The 22,451-nt window shown below is 38.7% G+C and overlaps 1 protein-coding gene across 1 annotated transcript; it reads right to left on the bottom strand.

Moving 5' to 3' along the window:
• Positions 1-298: 298 nt before the first annotated feature.
• igfbp2b (insulin-like growth factor binding protein 2b) lies at positions 299-21,171 on the bottom strand. Its single transcript, XM_084421957.1, has 4 exons — positions 20,698-21,171; positions 7,919-8,076; positions 3,825-3,965; positions 299-2,356 (listed from the first exon to the last, which is right to left on the bottom strand). Exons 1-4 carry the CDS (start codon positions 21,038-21,040, stop codon positions 2,198-2,200), a joined length of 801 nt encoding a protein of 266 aa, XP_084278083.1. The 5' UTR covers positions 21,041-21,171; the 3' UTR covers positions 299-2,197.
• Positions 21,172-22,451: the final 1,280 nt, after the last annotated feature.

Below are 22,451 nucleotides of genomic sequence, written 5' to 3' on the forward strand. Positions count from 1 at the left end.
AAAAAGTTTACATTTATGAGCAGCACCTGGATACTTGTTTAATTTGTGTTCAGATTTTCAAAAGCTATGGCTATTTACACAGGCCACCAATGACGTCAGAACAGCAGTAGGACCGTCCAGAACAATCATTGATCTGGGGACCTCCAGCAATAAAACCACTGTTCGTGTGAACAGGCTGCTAACAGAGCAATTTAACCCATTAAATCCCACTGCCCCTATCCATTTAGTTTGGATTTGAAAAATGCTTGGGGTCATTAAGGTTTTTTTTTTTTTTTTTTTTTTTTTTGAAATATGATACTTTTATTCTTTTTTTACTTTTTATTCATCAAAGAATTCTGGAAAAAAAATGATCACGGTTTCCAGAAACATATTAAGCAGCACAGCTATTTTCAACATTGATAATAATGAATGATTCTTGAGCAGCAACTCAGCATATTAGAATGATTTCTGAAGGATCATGTGACACTGAAGACTGGTGTAATGGCGTAAATAAAAGCAAGTAAAATTCAGCTTGTCCATCACAGAAATAATTCATTTATAATATATTAAAATGGAAAACAGTTATTTTAAATTGTAATAATATTTCACCAATTTTTATTATTTTTTTATATAAAATAAACAGCCTGGTCATTTAAGAATTTATTTTTCAGATTTAAATTCGTTTTTGAATTGGATGGATGGATAGGTTCAAGGTTCAGACTTTTGTACCCCATTGTATGTTACTTTATTGTTTGCAATTTTCTATTGGACCGACTGAGCTTAACCCTGCAGTTCCCCACAGGTTACAATTGTGACCCAAGAATAAATCATATACTTTCACTAACTTCAAGATTTTTTTGTTCAGAAAAATGTGTTGCATTGGGCTATCCAAAGAGAAGTTTTTCACATTCCTTTCAAGAACTTTTCAACTCCACATTCAAACATTATACTGGACAAAATACATCCCTCTGCAGATGAGAGTGAAGCAAAGTGAGGCACAGCCCACTGGCACTGCAGGCAAACCTGTGTTTATTTATAGGCACTTATCCCACTTTATATCACATTTGTCAATGTCAGCCCTGTGTCCAAATCAAGCCCTCTGTCAGCACATCATTAGTAAACTCTGATCCCCACTCTACAAACACACACATACACCACCTGCATTCTAGCACGTTCGAAAGACCACAAGAACAGAAGTCTATCAGCCGCCAGGAGCAGGGATGGCCAGATCTTGAGTACCTGGAAGCGACAGCAATTATCGATTATGAAAACACACTTAACTGCGTGAACTTCAAAACCTATGATGCTGATTGAAGTTCAGTAATATGTGCCAAAATGTGGGCTCATTTTCAATTCATCCTTTGTTTCTGTCACATTTTAGGCCTGTAGTACTTCGCACTCTGATTGGTTAGAGGGACGGCAATTTGCGGTGACCCCACATAGCAACTTGCGTACATGGTGAGTTTCAGCCCGAGGCAACTGAATGGAAACAAAAGTAGTGGTTTAGAGACACATTTTTAAAATGTTTTAAATGCATGGTCTTAATGCAACACTCATGCGGAAAAGACGCCAGTTTGATGCATATCTACAGACGGCACTTGAGTACTCAAGGTTGATTTATCAGTCGGGTACTCAAGCAGTCAAAATGGCCTCCAGCCTCTCAAGCACAGGTCCTCTCAAATCAGCCATCAAATCACGACCCCTCCGCTTTCTCTGTCAACGAGTCACAATTTTTGGTTTCATAATTTGGGAAGTCAAGCTCCTGCTGTTGTTCATTTGCAGTTTCTATAATCGGTTTCTGGTGACCAACGGTGCAATAAATGCGCAACTATTTTTATTGGGTCTCCAAAAACAAAAGAGAGAATTAAACGGACACATCTTCACACCGAACAGCTGCAAATGCTGTACAAGCGACTCCCTGCAACCAGATTTAGTCACAAGATTAAAAGGCACCAGATGAGCCTATAAATAGGCAGAAAAAAAACAATCACTCAGGGTTAAATTTGGAGTACAGTTATCTGGATTTGAGAAGTTAACTACCTGTCCTTGAATTGTCTTTGCTGGCATGTGACTTTCCACACTCCTATTGACAATACAGATCATACTATTTCAAAAATACACACACATACAAGTACAGAATTACACACATGCACACCACTCTTGCACTCGCTTTTAACTCTCCTTGTTTGTGACCCGGTGCATCTCCCTGATGGAGCGTCTATTTCTGCTGGGCGGTGGGCGGTTCCAGGTCGGGGCCGCCATAGAATTGGCTGCAGTTGGGGTCCCCCCTCACTTTGGGGGACGAGGGTATCTGGACACCAGTGTAGGGGTTGACGCACCAACACTCGCCCCTCTGTCCGTGGTTGGACATGTGGCACTGGAATACAAGAGAGGGAAGATGATGAGAGGGGCGGGGAAACGGTGGGTGTTGGGGGCTTAATGAAGCTCTTGGGCGAGTACGGGGTGGAGGCACTGGCCCAAAACAGCCCTCCCGCCTCATTTGGCCCAGCACGTCTCATTGACCCCTACTGAGCACTCCCAAAATGAGGTCATAATTGAACTGGACATAGCTGACGCTGAGACCCAAAATAGGCAAAAAACAGATTCTTAATTTTGTCCTCCAATGGCAAAGAACAAAAACTGACAGTTACAGTAATCGCAAGAGGAACAGGATGATTACAAAACAATTAAGTATGGTGAGGTACACTGTTTTGAGCCCTGGGAACAGGGTTTGCAGGTCAAAACAACATTCCAATTTACATCTCTGGAACACGTTTGTCCTGGTTTAAGCTGCAATGTGTCATGTCAGGACATAGACATTTTAAATATAATATAAAATTGTATAATATAAAAGTAAATGATATAAAAAAATAGCCTAGACAATAGCTTTATATATATATATGTGTGTGTGTGTGTGTGTGTGTCATTCAACACTATCTCACGACCAATGTGAGTAAAAGGAGTGAGTAAAAGGTGGCAGATTTGTACGACCACACTCGTATGAATTTGTACGATTTGTCTAAACACAGTGATGGGTAGGTTTAGGGGCAGGGTAAGGAGTTGGTCATTCGTACGAATTCATACGAATTGGGCAACTCGTAAAATATGTACGATTTAGCAAAAATCATTCGAATTCAATTGAGTGAGGTCAAATTTTAAGACATTGTGTGACATTTTTTCTAAAGAACCTAAGAACCTTCAACAGTATCCATCTATTTGCTTCTCATTTTATCTCATCAGGCTGTAAGGGATGTGTAAGAGAGGTCATTAAGATATAAAAGAGATTACAAAAGAGTTCTCATTAGTGATTCTCTTTCCTCTGAGAACGTCACTACAAAGAAGGGCAAGCCACCCCACAGACAGGTTAGTCATTCAGCAAAATTTTCATTAGCTTGTAACTCTCAGCTCAGATACGGTTGCCTTGGCTTTGATAAAACAGCCTTCTGTAGAGAATGTGGGAATGTTTTATACACAGTTTCTCTTTGGCTCTATCTTTGTGTCATTATTGAACCTTCCATGTGGAATTGGATAATAAAACAGCAGGCTGCTGCAGATTGAAAGGTTGTGCAATGTCTCATATTCCTATTGCCCTATAGTGAAATTAACACCCACCGCCATTCAAATGTGGGTATGTTTTGTTCTAATCTACTGGCCAATGTACCAGGTGACCTGTAAAACATTTCAAACTGACAAAGGACAAAAACACTTCATAAACTACTTTCATTTCATTTACATGGTAACTTATCTAATGCATTTCATTTGGTAAATTAAAATGGTTGGTAAAATTGGGCATTGACAAGCTACCACTGTCTTCGAAAGATTGAGGTAAGTGTAGATCATTTCACCTGCTTAAGGTTGTACTGTCCTGTCTTGTCACAGTTGGGAAACTTCAGGTCATACAGATTTTCCAGAGGCCCCTTGTTGTCATGGAACACCATTCGGGAGATGTTCTCTAACACTTTATCCAGCTCCTGCTGACACTGGCTCTGTAAGACAACACAGACACACAAACATATATTTGAGTATTTCTTCAACTCTTTTACACTCTCACTAGTTTAATACTAACAATGTCCAGAAATGGACATACAAACATTCAGAGCAACTGTCATTTTAATATATTTTCTAATTAAACATTTCCACCACGTCTCAAATTGCATTCTATGATGAAAATTGCATTTTTGGAATAAAATGGCAATCTGTCTTGCTAAGGCTAATTTTATAGTTAGCATTTTATGTATCCTAAATACACACAATTAAGTAATATTTTCACACTTTTTATATTAAATGCACAAGATTACAGCCTGAAATGCAAGTAAAAAGAAATATATATTGCGAGTTTATGCTTTTACCGGGCAGTGTTTTAGACATCAGAAATCTCTTTTCTCGTAAAACAAATGTAAATGTAAAAGAATATGGTGTTGATGTGTGAGATTTACCTTGATTAAATATTTTCTTCTTTACGTCTTAAATCTTTATCATTTTCAAGCAATTAATATTGAAATGGTTTAAGATGATTTCATTCTATTTAAATTATTTTAGTTTAAAAACTATAATTCATATTTTTTATGATATAATAAAATATGAACATAACAGGCATTCACAAATATAAACATCAAAGTAGCAAAAAAAATGTGATGAAGGGACAGAGTTAATTTGACCTTCATATAAAAAAAAGTTAGTTTTAATAAAAATTCTCGAAGAAACACTCACATAAGAAGGAGAGTGAGATAAACAGCAAGCCGGCGGCTTCATGAAACATTTATGCGGCTGATATTAATCTCGTACTCCAGCTAATTTTCTGGCTTGGTTCTACCTCCCCACCTCTCAACAAGGACAGGCATCGGCATCAAAGACCATTCCTGTCTCCCGTTCCTTCTCTTTTTCCCTGTATCTCTCATGATGGCTGCTCCCTGCTTGGCCCGGGATAAGAGGGCACTGGGGGAAGAGGGCCTGCCAGGGATCTTATCCGTACCGTGCGGATGAAAAGTGCTCCATCACAAAGCAGTGAACAGTCCCCTGCTGTCATCGAACATGCCGTCACCCTGACATTCTCCTTGAATGTCTGCTTTTCATTGGGATATGTAATGGTTACACTACTGATTTATGACCCCCACAGAAAAGATGTTTATTCGGTTTGGCTTTTATTACCCTACCATTATCACTGGTTTGAATTTTTATTGCCTTGGCTTCTTCTTTTTATTGCATCTACCTTATTTTAGTACTTTCCAACATCCATTTGCTTTATCAACATATCATTTAGCTGTTTTTATTGTAGTTACTATAGCTTTCAGGTCAGCAAAACCAGAACCAGTGTGCTTCAGTACAGCTAAATGTTGTCTTAGCTGTTGTTTGTTGATGGTCACATCGATTGTCTTTTCCCAAACTATTTCTTGCACAATAGAATACGAAAACGTCCTTTAAATAGTGAGGATATGCTGATACGACAATGTAAAATGGGGAGGCTCGATCTAAATAAGTTGTCATGCAAAACCAGGGCCTAAAACTCAATTTTTGCCACACCTGCAAATGGCCAGTGACTTCAGAAAATGTACTGGCCACAAATATTTTTTTACCAGCCATGAAACAGATTAATCCTAATAAATGTTACAAATTATTTAATCTAGAGCAGTGAGTGATTTTTTTTGCCTTTTGTTGTTTGATTAACATTAACAGACAGCAGCAGGACTATTAGGCTGCTGTCACTTTAAGAGCTAATATCCTAACCCGATACACATGCATTTTATTTCTCAATTGTTTACAAACACTTAAGTCATAACTGACTATGTATACGAGGATACATGTCAGGTGTTTTGACATAATTTGTCTGTTCAAGCGCAAGAAGACGTGAAAGAGAGCTCAATTCCGTATTTGCACGCTGTCTGAGACGTGACTTTCTGAACGCGCTTCGGATGTTTGCGCACAGAAAACTTCAAAATGCAGCGCACCAGTAATGAATTGAGTTCCCTTTCGCGTCTTCTTGCGGTCGAATATTTAAATTGGCAAGGCTTAAACTTTCAGCGCTGGTCCTTCAACTGTCTTGAGTGTTGTTCACACAATATTGCATTGTTAGAATTCATAAAAACATTACCGACCAACTGGCAATTGACACTGTGTCATATACCTGTCAATGCCGATTTTATCTCGCAATTGGAACTTCGCGAGTGTTAATTTTAGGCCCCATTCAAAGCATGTCCTACAACATTTCAGTTACTACGAAAACTACCAGACCTACCATTTACATCAGCAAGTTTTACTTCACTCAAATCAAGTGAAGGCCAAGTATGGTAACCCATACTCGGAATTTGTCCTCTGCATTTAACCCATCCAACACTCTCAGAAAAAAAGGTACAAAAGCTGTCACTGGGACAGTACCCTTCAAAAGGGTTCTAATATGTACCATTTAGGTACTAATATGTACACTTTTGGTACCAATATGTACCTTTGAGGGACTAAAATGCACACTTTAGGTACAAAGGTGTACCTTTTGAAAAGGTACCACCACAGTGACAGCTTTTGTACCTTTTTTTCTGAGAGTGAAGTTAGTGCACACAGATTAGGAGCAGTGAGTAGTGAACACACACACACACACTGCAAACCGCAGACACACCCATTCACTGCGGCGCCCGGGGAGCGATTGGGGGTTAGGTGCCTTGCTCAAGGGCACCTCAGTCGTTTCCTGTCGGTATTGAGAATTGAACCCATGACCTTCTTACAAGTCTGACTCTCGAACCATTAGCCCACAACTGCTTAAAAAAGGTATGAAAAAAGAAAAACGACTTGACAACTAAAGTAAATTAGCTAGAAAATGTGTCTATTGGCTAAGAACAGTAGATGATGCCTGATAGAAATGCTGATTGGGGTGAGGTCCTGTTGTAGTGGTCACTTGGCTAAGGATTTAAGGGTCCAGGTAAAGCATGGTACAATTCCAAGAAAAGTTAATTAACTCTGTGGATTTGTGTGATGGCCAAATTCGACAAGCACTGGCCCATTCCTTGTTTCAGCAGAGGCGGGAGCCGTTTGTTCTGTCTTGGCAATCCGATTGTGACTGTTTGCTATCACCGGGCAGTGTTTTAGACATCAGAAATCACTGGTTAATTAGGTAACTAAGGAAATTATGTTTTCAACTGAAAACATAGCAAAAGTGGCACCAGAAACAGCCTTGATATGAAAAACACTCGAAAAACAGCTTACAGCTGTTTTTGCACAGTTCCAATCATGAAAATAACATACTGGAGCAATAAATTATACATTGACAAACAACCTCAGACCACAGAATTATAGCGACATCAAATTTAGAGGGTTGTACAAAGGACATACCGTAAATCTGAACCTCAGAAAACTGTGTGAGGATAATTAATGTTTAGCTGATACAGAAAAGAGCGTTCCTATGTCATAGTGAGAGACAGTGTGTGTGTGTGTACCTATTTAACTATATTTTGGGGACAAATTTGTACCTAGAAGTGACCAAAACCTGACAAAATCTCCAAAAACCTCCCTTTAGGGATGTCCTCATTTGTAAATCTAGTATAAAAATGAAGTAATTAAAGGTTTTTAAAAATGTAAAAATGCAGAACGTTTTGTGTGATGGGTAGGTTTAGGGGTAGGGTTAGTGTAAGGGGATAGAATATACAGTTTGTACAGTATAAAAACCATTACGCCTATGGAATGTCCCCATTTAGATAGCTACGTAAACGTGTGTGTGCGCGCGTGTGTGTGTGTGTGTTGTGTAAGCCCATACTGTTGTGTATGTGGTGTATTAGTCTGATAACCAGAAGAGGGCACTGCCGTACTGAACACAATGACATTCAAGGTGAATACAGGTCTTTATTTCAATAGGTCTATCATTCTCTGTGTTAATCTAAAGGCCCTTTCATACGACTCGCTTTAGTGTTCTCCAGTACTCAAGAGTGCTGTGACTTCTTCACAGAGGGACACTCACCTGTTTGGGGAGAAGCGTTTTGAGATCATCCAGGGGGCTGAACATCCTGTTCCTCTTACTGTTGTGATGCTGCTTCACAGCCATTTCCTTGTAGTGTTGGTAGTTGTTTTCTTTGCTGGTCTTCTTCATCAGAGGGGAGCGCGTGCTATTTACTTCTTCTGATGGAGGGAAGAGTAGGTTACAGGAGTTGGTCAAAATTCAGAATTTAATCATTGAATCATTTAATCTCTCTCTCTCTCTCTATATATATATATATATACACACACACATACACTGTATAACTTTAAAGTACATATGTAATTCATTATGAAAAGTGAAATAATCAGAAATGCAATTGCTTTTTAAAAGTCATTTTCAATTACATTCGGAATGCTGCACAACTCTATCAGGTTAGATGTTGCTTAACAAATTGACATTTATAGAAATTTGCATTATTATTCTCAGTTCAAAGACCGCAAGCAATCTTTTTAGTCAATAAAAACAAACCCTGGATCAGTGTCCTGGCAGTGCATCAAAGCATGGCAGAGAGAGAAAGTTAAAGGCTGGGATTAATGACAGCTCTTGATTCCGATAGGCACAGAGGCCTGTGAAGAGATACGTGCCTTTTAAGTCAAACCATGCCTGGCAAATCACAAGTGAACTACTAATAACAAAAGCAGACTTTCATCCTTATTTAAAAGTATAGTTTACCCAAAAATGACTTTCATCGTATGAAAAAAAAAAAAAAAACATTTTCAGAATATCTTCCTTTTGTGTTGCACATTTGGAATGGCATGAGGGTGAGTAAATGATTTTGATCTTTCTGAGTTCTTCTGCAAAAAAAAAAAAAAGAAAAAAAAAAGGTATATAGGTTTGGAACGAAATGAGTATGAGTAAATAATGATGCAACTGTTCTTTCACGAATAATTTTTTACATAGGGACACACTAAGCCGGACGTCAGGCTGTCTTTGAGGTTTAATCTTCGGTATAATCTTCCGCACCGTTGGCTCTAGTCTGACGGCATCAAGTTTTTTTAAGCCGATTCAGCATGTTGAATCGAGAGAGAGAGCACTCTGATTGGCTGTTCAACTTCGCGAACGAGTCAGTGCACGAGAATAAAAGTGAAAGTGATGAAAGCGACTATTGATATAGACAGATATTTGCACACAGATGCAGAACGCACATGCTAGCTGACAGTCACCTAACCTTTAGTCCTTTAGGTGTGTTCAAGTGCAGCTTTTTGGCCGAGACGCAGCCAAGGAGAGGTGACAACACAGTCAGCTTTCATCGCAGCTAGTTCTTTGATGTCGGCTTGGTGTGTCCCAGGCTTTACATGTACCTCTTGGTAACATCACTTGCACAAAGCGGGTCATTTGGACTCTAGCTGGCCCTTTGAAACTCTCGCCTGCATTCAGATGTGTTCTGTGTCTGGCCCATCGACATTAAAAAGCAGAAACTCAGGCAATGAGCCCAGAGCGGCTCGCATGATGTCAGCGTAGGGTGAGTATGAGCCTAGAGATCTGAAGGAGGGTGATCGCTCTGAGCATTGTCCAGCACTGAATACTGTGGTCTAAAGTTTCAAGCCCAATTGTGAGGAACAGACCTAAGAATAGTGTCTGAAATAGCGGGTGACTTTGCCAGAGTTTGCCTCATTGAAGACATTATTGGCGGGCGTGCTTCAGCAGACACCTGCCATTACATATCCTCAGAAGCATCCCTGTTCCACACTCTCATCCCTGGGCCTACACCAGCAACACTTCCCACTCACAGTTCCTCTCTCTTTCCAAAGGCTTAGTGTGTGGGCTGTGCGGTTGGGGAGTGGACAGGAACTCTTTTCAGGGCTTGGGCCGGTTTCTCTCTCGCTTCTCCCAAGGAAGCATGACATGCTGCTGAAAAGTCAAGTGCCACTTGTGAATTTACATACCGACTCTGATCCAAAACCTAGTGAGATAACTATGTAGGGTCTATGTAGAGGCATTTTGAGGCATCACTGACAAACTTCCGGCATAAAACCTGTTCCAACAAGAAGATTTGTGTCGATTTTCAAAACCACAGGCAATCCCATAATGTATTGAGCTCAGTGGGGGAAAAAAACATCTAATTATGGTGGACAAAGCAAAATGCCAAAAAACAAACGCAATGGATTCAGTACCAAAAAAAAAAAGAAAGAAAAAAAAAAGGACGGACCAACATTACATTTCTGGACCAATATTTATAACTAATAGTTTACTCTTTAAACAGGAAAAAAAAAAACTTCCCTCGACTCAAAATCTGTGAGAAAATGTATCCTGCGGTGTTGGTTAGGCTGCATTTTTAAGACCTTGGAAACATTAAGACATTTTAATGCTAATAATTTTGAAGTACTTTACAACAACAGCAGCAACATCATATACTAACATAACATTTCTGAAGCGCTATTAGTGACCAATATTTTAACCTTTAAACAGGAGCTAATTTATTTTTAAAAAGACCTTCACTTGACTAGAATCCAAACTCAAATTAAATCTGTTCATCATATAAAGCGATCGTGTCTCTTCAAATAATTTGGACTAAACCGCTCAATTCATCTGGATTAGTTGGGTGTGGGTGTGAAGCGTCAAAGTAGTAGTTGTGTAGCTGTCAATGACAGAAATATCTCAGAATTCATCAAAAAGATCTTCATTTGTGTTCCGAAGATGAACAAAAGTCTTACGGGTTTGGAATGACATGAGGATGACGAAACTGTGACAGAATTTTCATTTTTCAGTGAACTAACCCTTTAACTACCACTTAATTTTCTGACAAGTAAAACCATTTAATTTAATATGAAATGTGATCATTACAATCATGATAAAAATCTGTAAAAACATCATACAGATAGAATAATCATTACATATATCATCTAATAGAGGGAAAACTGAAAAGAAAAAAACAACAACTCAAGGTCATTTCTGCTCTGTTGTATGCTACCACCCATAATCAAACACTTCAAATCTTCTCTTTCACCACTGATTCGGTTTAATCTATGCATACTTCTTTAATGAGCTTAAACGGCAGGCTCTCTCCAGGATTTATCGAAATGCAGAGGTCTGACGGCAGGATTATAACTGGTTGTATTGGTTTACATTACACAATCTACTGATATATACAAACATGCACTCTGTGACATGCAACACGAAGCTCTTGTAACCAGTAAGCAATGGTCAATTTGTGGATGAACTGAGGCCCACTGCATGCTGGGAAATCAACCCAAAGACACTGACATTGATTGAAACCTGTTCGCAGTTTACCCATCTGGTTAAACATTTACAGAAAATGCTCTTTCAACCCACACGGCTATGAAGAGGGAGCCGAGCAGCGATGTTGTTTTTCCAAACAGGCTGCAGTGAGCACGCTGGCTCTCAGAATGTGTCTGCATGAAAAAGTAATGCAAAAAAAAAAACTGTGTGATGCCCGAGAAGCCGGCTTGTATTTGGCGCTTTTTCTTACTTGCATAACCATGTGGCCTTTTGTAAAGGTTGTAACTTCAAGGACTTGCTGTACCACGGCGGCACGAAATAACAGTGTAGAAAGTAATTTAATTTCCTTTCTTCTGTGGAACTACACGACTCACAGGAAAGCTATGCCAGTGTCCGGCAAAACAGGACCAGGTGTGGGAGAGTTTTGCAAAAACTAATTGTTGGTTTTGGTTGGTGCAGAATGGCTTCCCTTGGGCATGTGCAAAAGGTTTTTGGAGTTCAAATTTGATGCAGCTTTTATTTGGCCTGGCACGTCGTACGGTTACTTGCAATAGAGTTTAAAGTCCCCTAGAAATCAAAATTGAATCGAAGTTTTTTGGCTTTTAGTATGAATATGTTAGCCTTCCTGTAATCTATAAGCTAGTGTGCTCCAAAACAATGACAAAATTCCCATTTAGAAGATATAAGCATTCAAAATGTACAGTTTCTCTATGGATCAATGATTTGGATGACATCATCACTCTGCACTTCAGCTTCTCATCAGATTTTCTGTCCAATCAAATGCTCTCTGGTATCTGAAGCATCCCGCTCCCTACACTATAAATTGACGCTGAAGCTGCGGCTGAAATTGGTCACTTGTTCACACATGGCGCACTGTGCACTACATAGGGGACAGGAAATGATTCAGACAGTGTAAATATGTTTTCCATTGGGGCGAATGAAGTCTTGTTTCACGTTAATGTCACGTGACGTGTCTGCTCCGGTCCAGAGACTTGAGAGCAGATCATATGTGCGAGTCGGCGCATACCAGAAAACGTATCGGACCCATTTGAATTCTGCAAAGAATGCTATATATTTTAACACAAAATGGAGGAGAAATGCATTATAGAGCATCAAACCTCACTGGTTCTTGCTGAAGCTCAAACGTGCTGCGAGAATGAACCTCATTGGTTCTCACACGTGAAGCAAACATGCTTGAGCTTCCATTTACCACAACTGATGTGTGAGTTGATGAATGCGAATAAAAGCCTAAATTCAATCTGTTCATCATGTCTCTTTACGATCTCTTTATGAACTTTTTGAAGCGTCAAAGTGTCAGTTGCGTAGCTGTCAGTGGAGGGACAAAAAAGCTCTCCGATTTCAACAAAGATCTTCATTTGTGTTCTTGAGATGAACAAAAGTCTTAGGGGTTTGGATGACATGAGGGTGCGTAATAAATGACAGAATTTTCATTTTTGGGTAAACTATCCCTTTAAACTAAACTGAAAACTGATAATATAAATATAAAAGCTCATTCAAAATATGAATAAACTATAGGCCTATAAACAATACTAAAATAACATTGGAAGAGAGCTTGGGTTTGGTCCAAACAAAGTGTGAAAATAACTGTAAGACTTATTTCCACTTCTTTTTTCCACTTACCACTTCTTTTACTGTTCTGTCCTACAGGAACTTTCACTGGTGTCCTCTATCTGTCCTCTACGTCATTGAAACATCTGTTCGGTGTCTTAGTATTTCGCACTCTCTCTGATTCCACTTAAGAAAATCGTTCTGAGAAGTAATTTGTCACCATCCTTTGGGAGCACTTCCCCGTTTTTTTTACTCCCCCCATTTGATGAAAAAGCATTTAAGATTTAATTCAACCTAAACTAGCCTCCCTGAGCCTCTTCTCAATATGCAGTGGATCGTGCCAGCACATTTCTCTGTCTTTCTCTTCAACTCTCCCTCTCTCTCTCTTTTATCTTTTCTGTAATTGCATATGCAAAGACTAAACAGCAATGTTGTACGGTCATAAATCAGAGGCCTACTGAGGGAGCCTCGATGATTCAACAGCCACTGTGCACAAAGGAAATGTTCTCAGCAGATGAATGAGATTCAGTCCTTGATTCTGCTTTTGAGTGTATGTGCTTAATCTGATCATTTCTATATACTAAACACAGATTTTAAAAAAATTAAAATAATTGTAGTATGGTAAATGAAGCACTGCTATAGGTTTCTCACATACAAGCATTCAAAGGTGTTGCACGTAAATATACTGAACAAGAACTCAATAACTGAAATCAGTGAAAATATACCATCACAGTGCTATATCCACTTTTTATAATAACAAACAACATATAATGTACATAACACAACATGCTCACATTACAAGAAAATATCAATATATTGTGATTAACAGTTATTTCAAATTCATAACACTGACATGTTCAATAGTGCAAAGCGTAACACAACTTTCACTTTCACTAATATGCATATCCAAATTTAGGGTACGTTTATATGACAATGATGTACTAAAAACGGGAACGTTTTTCCTTTCCACACACGCATTATGTATTATGACTGTATTATGCTTCCAAGCTAGTAGGTGGCGATGTTACTTTGTAAAGAAACACTATGCGCCTACAGACTGATCATGTAAAACACATGCGCATGACGTCACAGTTTTCACAAATTCCTGTTTTTGTATAGTTTACACGGAGAGGATGAGACACTTTGAAATCCGTTTTCAGAAGCTTGTGTTTTCATGCCCACAAAACGCTGTTGTCGTGTAAATGAATACAAATTTTAGTTGAAAACAGTGACGGGTTAATATGTTATATGCTTTAATATGAATGATTCTTGAAAATTCTGTTATCATTTACTCATCTTCATGTAATTTCAAACCTGTATCTTTTTGTTTATATATATATGCCTGTGAATTTGCTAATCAGTTAGAATGAAAAAAATAGCATTAAAATGTTTGACTTTGAGGAAACAGCTTGAAGTCAATGTCTTCCTCAGGAAATGCCTTGGATTCATGTAGTGTTGATCTTCTATCTTCACTTGGCACCATAGCAACTACAGCCTCCTGAGTGTCAAGAACTGCCTGAGCTTGAGCATTTGAAAAGTGGTTGAGCAACAAACTAATAAAACTAAGCACAGTGCTAAGCTTGGGTCCGTAAGCTACCATTAGTTTACAGAAATAATGTCCTCCTTCCATGTTTTTTTTTTTTTTTTTTTTTTTGGCAGTTATTTTAGAGTGAATATACCTGTTGCAGTCGATATTGACATTTTCAATTGTGTATCAGTCAAGCAGGCAGCCAGATTTATAGCAAGTAGTGAAAGATAGCTGGATGCGTCAGACTGTGTATTTTTGCTGACGCTTCATCGTCTCTCCAGTCTGTGGGGTGGGTTGTTTGGGATGGCCTGAGGTAAAAAGAGCCCAGGAGTTTTTTTTGTTATTTCAATTGCTTGTTTGACACCCATGACACTCCAGATGCCCTGGGGTAAAAGTAAAGTCATGGCGCCTACATGGAGCCTTTCTGGTGTCACAGGTCTCGACAAGCCGCCGCCACCCAAGGCACTGGAAAGGTGTTGAAGAGAGCGTGTCTCTGCATATCAGACCCCGGAGGGTTCCGAGGGCAAAACACGCGATACAAGGAGAAAGAGGAAAAGACTGAAAAACAAACATGAGATATAAACCGCTAGCTTGAATAAACTTTGATATATATTTTATTATGGTGGCGAGGAGGCTGGATTTTCTGGAGAGAATCGGTGCAAAAGTTTACATTTGCATCTTTCTACTTGCTTTTATCTAATGACCCATGGCTGTCTTTGCAATCCCAGAGTCCATTTTATTTTAAAGTATATTGATCAGTATCATTTCAGATTTATCAGACTTATTTATCAGACCGATGTTTCCAGGTTTTGTGTCATTTTATTAGAAGCAACTTAAAGTACATTGACTGATGCCCGCAATGAGCAGTGTAAAAATAATTGCTAATTCAAAATAGTAATAAATAATATAATAGTATATAAATAATACTAAAATAACACCATCTTGTAAGCATATAAATAATACTACAATAACACCATCTTGCAGCAAACCCGCTGTTAAAGCTGTATAAAGCTGTATAAAGCTGTATTTATTAAGTCATTATTTACTCTCCCTCATGTTTTACCAAACCATTATGATTTTCATTCTCCATGAAGCACAATAGATGAAGTTAGGCTGTATGTCGACGCTGCTTTTTATGCCACACAAAGAATTTTTATCGTCAAGCCCCCAAAAAGTTTCATAAAAGTAGTCTATACAACTCATGCACTATATTTCGAGTATTCTGAAGTCATATGATCATTTTGTGTGAAGCACAGACTAAAAATTAAGATGTCCACTGATTATCTAAGTTCACAAATATTCCAAGTCATCTGAAGCAATATTATTACATTTTCCTTCTGCTATAGCTTTGAAATTTCAAACAGTGTAAAAGGGCACATGACAGATGAGAACCAATGTCATTTTCCATCTAATCTTGTGTGACACACATAATTACGCCATTTTGCAATAAAACGCAAGCTTTTTTAACACTAAAAAAAATTTACTTTGGTTGAGGGGTGGATTATTGAATAGCTTAAATTTCAGTCTGTTCTTCACAAACGATGGATGGATGGATGGATGGATGGATGGATGGATGGATGGATGGATGGATGGATGGATGGATGGATGGATGGATGGATGGATGGATGGATGGATGGATGGATGGATGGATGGATGGATGGATGGATGGATGGATGGATGGATGGATGGATGGATGGATGGATCTATCTATCTATCTATCTATCTATCTATCTATCTATCTATCTATCTATCTATCTCCTGGCCCCTTTTCCAGAAGAGGGCAGAGCCTTTACAGCTCGTGCTTCGAATATAACAACAAAACCGGCAAAAGTCACGCAGCCTAAATGTCAGAAATGGTCAGTAGCGGTGTTCAGCCTTACATGTACAAACCGGAGTCGGACACAGATGGAGAGACTCAGGAAGAAGTTAGAACTTTTAGAATGAAACTGGAAGTTTCTGAGTGGTTAGTGGATACATTTATGTAGATGTTGTGGAGTTAAGTTGATTCAACTCAACGACTAGCATCTACCATCAAGTTAATATAAAAATCTTTCAGAAACAACTTTTGTGCAAATCCAGAGTTGAACTGACACTCGTTTGTGAAGCAATCCGGCGTAAAATGATTTGCGCAAATATATAACACTAACGAATTTCTTCGCCACATTTCCTTCATAAAAGAAATTCAACCACGGTGTCCTCAGTGGCTCAGATGCCAGGAGTCTTAAGAGATATTGTGTTCATTGGTACATCCAATAACAGAACAATTGTAATGTTTTTGGCGCAGACACTGTATATCTCCAGCTGCTACAGCGAGGAAACAGAAATGGCTTACACAGGGCGGGATTTATGCTAATAAAGCAGATCGTCACCAGTCATGGGCGGAGCTTCCCCCTACTCTCTTACGTAAGATTAGGAGGGAAACCTGGAACCGCTCGTTTGGAGAGACTATTTATGATTTATGGGGATTATAAAAAGGAGTGGGTGGATTTTTACCATTATAGGCTGGTTTACACACACTGTGGACACACATCTGTGTTCAAACACCTTATAAAAGTGAATTTTGCATCATAGGCCCCTTTTAAGTGCCATGCTAAAGGTCACAATGATAGAGGTCCTCAGACGTGTACTAGGAACATATTAGATGAATAATGGTCATTCACACACATTGCAAAATTGTTATTTTCAAAATCCATATTGACTAAACATATTCAAGACTTCTTGCAGCAGATCCTAAGTTAAAGCCAAGGGAGCATTATGCAAGTCAGCATCTGTGCACCGCTTAAGTGTCATTACTAAAGATGTTCCTCTCATCAGGTCCAGCGTGCTGCTGGATCATGTCTGAGGGAGCCGTTCGACATATGAACAACGCTAACTACAGGTGGTGCAATATGCTCACAGTTGAGTCTAATTCAACAGACTCAATGCAGAATGACGTTTCTTTTTGAGATGCATTGTGCCAAATCACCACAGTTAGTTAAAGCTACACTGATGAGTGCACACTAATGCAGTAACACAAAATTAATACCTCTCGGCATGTTGCAAACACAAAGATGAGGATCAGAGGTCCTGCATGCAGCACCTAGTATTGAGTTTTCATAATTGCAGCATTCATTCAGAGTTCACTGCATTAATTAGCCTTAATAGACAGCATAATCGCTATTCATTAGATCAGCATTAATTTGTGTTTTCTTTTCAGCAGAAACAGAAGTACTGGGCCAGAACGGGTCTAGCCTTTGCTAACAAGATTTCCACAAGACTTTCAGTAACCGTACCCACTCACAGGACTTGTTTGATGCTGATTTTGAATTCTTCCCACAAAAAAACAGTGAGAAAAGAAAGACAAATGTGCTTATTACTGACTGTAACAAGCGCGGGAACTGAAGATCGGACACATTTATGTGGCCCAGTGGAAATGGACCAGTTGTAACAAATCAGATAGCTATCTGGTCAGTAAAAACACATGAAGTGACCCAGTGTGAACTGGCTATTAGGTGATTATAGGCTGAATGTCCAAGTTGAAGGGTGATTTTTGCAACAACAATTTTTTTTTATCATAATAGTCCATACGACTCATACTCTATATTCCATGTGTTCTGATGAAGCCATACTGTAGCTTTGCGTGAGGAAAAGAACTTCACTCACTCCGTGATCTGCCAATTAGGGTTTTAAAATGGTTTGTTCACCAAAAATGAACATTTTGTCATGGTCCAACTATTATTTTCTTTCTTCCAAAAAAACATTAAGGAGATCTAATGCAGGATGCCTGAGCTTCTGATTTACACACAATGACAGTAGACGTTGATTTATACCGTAACCACAACATAAACATAACATAAAAGTATCATTAAAAAATGCTTGACTTATCTGATATGTTCAAAGTCTTCAAAAGCCATACAATTGTTTTTTTGTGAAAAATAGAAATTTTATGTTTTTTTAATCGTGACAATCAGTCACGATATGCGACAAAACTTTCGAATTTAAGCGCAAATGAGATTTGACTGCTCTGGATGAAGAAAATGTTACCAGTGAAGTTATTTTCCTCACACAAAGCTACAGTATGGCTTCAGATTCAGAACACATGGAATATTTTGTAAAAGTCGAATGGACTATTATGATAGCTTTTTTGTTGTTGTTGCAAAAATCAAATTGGACATTAAGCCTATAATCACCTAATCGCCAGTTCATGTGTTTTTACTGACCAGATAGCTATAAATAGATAGCTACATAAATGTGCGTCCGCAAAACGAATATACATCCGATCTTCAGTTCCTATGCTATATGCAAATTTAACAGAGTTCATGTCAGCGGAAGCAACAGATATGAGCTGCATTTTATTTATCATCAGCTAGTTTCAAGATCAAGGGGAGAAATAGGAAAGAAAAATCCATCTCGAATGCGCTTCGGAGGGCATTTACACCTGGTGTTTTCACAATCAGATAGCTATCCGATCAGTGAAAATGCATGAGGTGACCAGGTATAAACAGGGCTAAAGAAAATAATACAGGGCCAGAAAAACATGAAGGGGAGTAAAGGTGAATTTTAATTTGAACTATCTTTAGAGCTGGCAGTATTTTCTCTTCATTAGAAACCTGCATTCGAAAGGGTTGGAAATGAGCAGATTAATTGCCGGTGCTGGGCAACCTTGTTGCTTCTGGTATCCCAAAATACACCATTCAATGCTCAGACAGTATAGAGGGGCACATTCACAATGGTGCTTGCAAAAGTCCAATTTGTGCTGGGAGACATTAGCCTTTAACCCCTGATTTCTTGGAAATCTCAACAACACAACAGTATAATGGCTGCCAATTTGTTTCAAAGCAGAGGCATTTGGCACAGTTTAGACATCAATTCATGAAAATTCTTTATTTTATTAGAAATCTAGGTCACATATTTCAGTTGTATGGCAAAGGTTTGGAAGCGCTCATCCTGGCCTCTAGAGCAAAAGAGACGGCCTCTGATGATACCCAAATGAGATCTGACAAATTATATTATCAAGGCAAAAGGCAGCATTGTGCAAGATACATTAGGACTATGTTCCTACAGCCATATTCAGAAAGTACTAGTTGTCCCTGAGAAAGTTTCAGTTTCAAAGAAATGTATTTTTTTCCTCGTACAACCTTGTAAAGAAAGGAGGGATGAAACTACATGTTTTCTGGTTAACTCAATGTGTTTAGTGATCTATGTTGTTGGTCAATCAAAACCCAGGAAAAAATATATTTAAAAAAATAATTGCTTCTCTGGGGACCACTGGATTGGATGGATGGATGGAGAGAGAGAGAGAGAGAGAGAGAGAGAGAGAGAGAGAGAGAGAGAGAGAGAGAGAGAGAGAGAGAGAGAGAGAGAGAGAGAGAGAGAGAGAGAGAGGCTGATATGAATAAAATGAGAAAGAATGGCAAAAACGTCACTGTGTCAACAGTTTAACAGGTGATTTGTTTGCTTACTGAGGAGATCAGTGGACCCATGGTCAACTGAATTTCAACACTGGTCATCCTATTGCACCTTGGTTTCAAAAACAATGTTATGTATCTCCAATTGCTTCTAAAGCAGGTAAAAGAAGCAGACCTCAAAAGTCTAAGGCTGCTGCTGCTTACTGATCTAATCTGACTGTATTAAACCCTAAGGACCATAAAAATAAAAGCATGGATAAAGCACCATCTAACCTATAACTAATGTAAATATAACAGAGTTCCCACAGATTTTTACAATGAATTTCCATGTTTTCCAGTTGTTTGTGACTACTAGATAAGCTTAGAAGAATTTGGGCCTGCAGTGACTACAGAAATGTCCATTATTTTTCCAGCCACATTCCCATCGGCTACAACCTGCAGCAACGAAAGAAATGAACCCAGTATATACACACACACACACACACACATATTTCTATATATATATATATATATATATATATATATATATATAGAGAGAGAGAGAGAGACTCATTATATATATATATATATATATATATATATATATATACTGTTGTATTCCTTCTAAGATACATAAGTAGAGTGCTTAAGAATTAAATATTTATTTAATATTTAATATTTATTTATTTATCAATTTCTAGAAGATGAAATATTTGAACAACTGTCCAGAAATGTCCATGACTTTTTAATATTGCATTCATTCCCATGACTTTCCCAAAGAAATCTAAATTTTGACAATGTCTGACATTACCATGTTTCCATGACTGTGAGAACCCTGATATAAACTAAATCAAGCATGTATGAGCAGATGCACCAGAAGCAGTTCAGACAGAAGTTGGTGATCTAACAAAGGGGCTGTATAAACAATCAAACAAGATGGTGGAGAAAAGGGTGCCAGAACAAAGACCCTGCACTGATTTTTGTTGATTCCCCAAGTCCTGACACGTGAAGAAAAGAGGAGACATCAAAGTGCAACATCATCCGTGTGATATACTTGTATGCGTACATTTTGTCAGCGGCTGTGCATCATTACAAGTTCACAAAGTCTTGAGACTCACCACTGTGTCCTGACTCCTGGTTAGTCATGGTGGGCTCCAGGTCCACTTTGTTCTCGCATCGTCCTAGTCCCTGTATCAGCTGTTCCAGTGGTAACTCTGAATTCGCGCTCGGGTAACACCTTAAACCGCTCCCGCATCTCGGCGTATAGACGCCGCACAGCTCGCCCTTCTGCCGTGCGCAAACCGGACAGCAACCGCAACCCGGTTCCCTGACAATCTCGCAAGAGGTGGTGGTCTTGGGACACGCCGCCTGGCGCTCCGCGGTGCAGCTCGGGCAGCGGAACACGATCTCCCCGACCGAGCCGTGCAGGAGCAACAAACTGCAGAGCAATGCACAAAACATGCCGTTATCTTTAAGACTGACAGATGTCGGGATTCTGCAGGCGACTTCAGGTGGAAAAGTAAAAGTGCGTTTGGGGACAGGTGAGGTTCGCCGGAGAGCTCTGCTGGGTCCTATTTGCTGTCATGTTACTCCGACATGACATCACGTCAAAACCTAGTCGAAGTCAAATGAAGAGTCGATATAGTCGGATTGCATGCTGTTTCATCTGTGAAAGATACGCTGTGTTGGATTAATGTTTGTTATGACTGATTCTATACGATCATGTTTCTTAAATTGAAATGACCATAGTAACCATATGTCTGGGCTAGTCAAAACAACAGCATTTGCCTTCAATGTTTTTGTTACAATACGAGTGTGCGATTTAAACATTGACCTGATTGGAAGAGAATTTTATGGAAGCTTGTTTCCTCCACTGAATAAAAAATAAAAGAGGTAATTGCGACTTTTTATCTCACAATTCTTTTCTTTCTTTTTTTCTCGCAATTCTGAACTTTTTTCTCAGAATCGCGTGATATAAACTCGCAATTGCGAGTTATAAAGTCCGAATTGTGCGAACTCGCAGTTTTTCTCGCAATTGCAAGTTTACATCTTGCAATTCGGACTTTTTTTCTTTCTTAGAATTGTGTGATATAAACTTGCAATTGCAAGTTATAAAGTCAGAGTTGCAAGATTCTGACTTTTTTCTCACAATTGCAAGTTTACATCTCGCAAATTCTGACTTTTTTCTCGCAATTCTGAGTTTAGGCCGATAGCTATCTCGCAATTCTCACTATTTTCTCAGAATTGAGTTATAAACTCGTAATTGCAAGTTATAAAGTCCAGTTCTGAGGGGATAATTCTCTATGAATGTGTGATTTATACATTTACTTGATTGGGAGAGAATTTTATGGAAGCTTGTTTCCATAAAGCTTGTAACGCAAACCACTTGAGCGGCCTACTCGTGCACACAAATTTATTTGAAAACCATTCAAACTTATATTAGCTACTTATACATAAAATAAAATAAAAGATTAACTACTTTTTGGGAACTTTTTGTTTTTTAAGGGTGTTCAAGTCTTAAAACAAATTAAGAAAATGACAAAGATTATAACAGTTTCTTTGGTATGTTGACGAAATCTAAATAGTCCGCCTGTTTTATGTCCCCTTGGGTCCCTTTTACAATATACTTGTATTCGAGAAGTTTTTGTTCGAATTATTATTATTATTTTTTTTTTTTTTTTTGGTGGTGGTGGTGGTTGCTTGTTAAATTGGCCTATAAGAAAATAGGTGGATTCACAAAATGCTTATTTTTTTCTTGTTGATCAGATTATTTCAGGTCTACACCACCCCTTTCAATTAGATCAAAACTTCATTGGGTTCGAGCTCAATCGTATTGAATGAGATGTTTACATAAAGGCTTTTACAGTCTGAT

This window comes from Rutilus rutilus (genome assembly GCF_951802725.1).
Source record: "Rutilus rutilus genome assembly, chromosome: 10".
Taxonomy (NCBI): Eukaryota; Metazoa; Chordata; class Actinopteri; order Cypriniformes; family Leuciscidae; genus Rutilus; species Rutilus rutilus.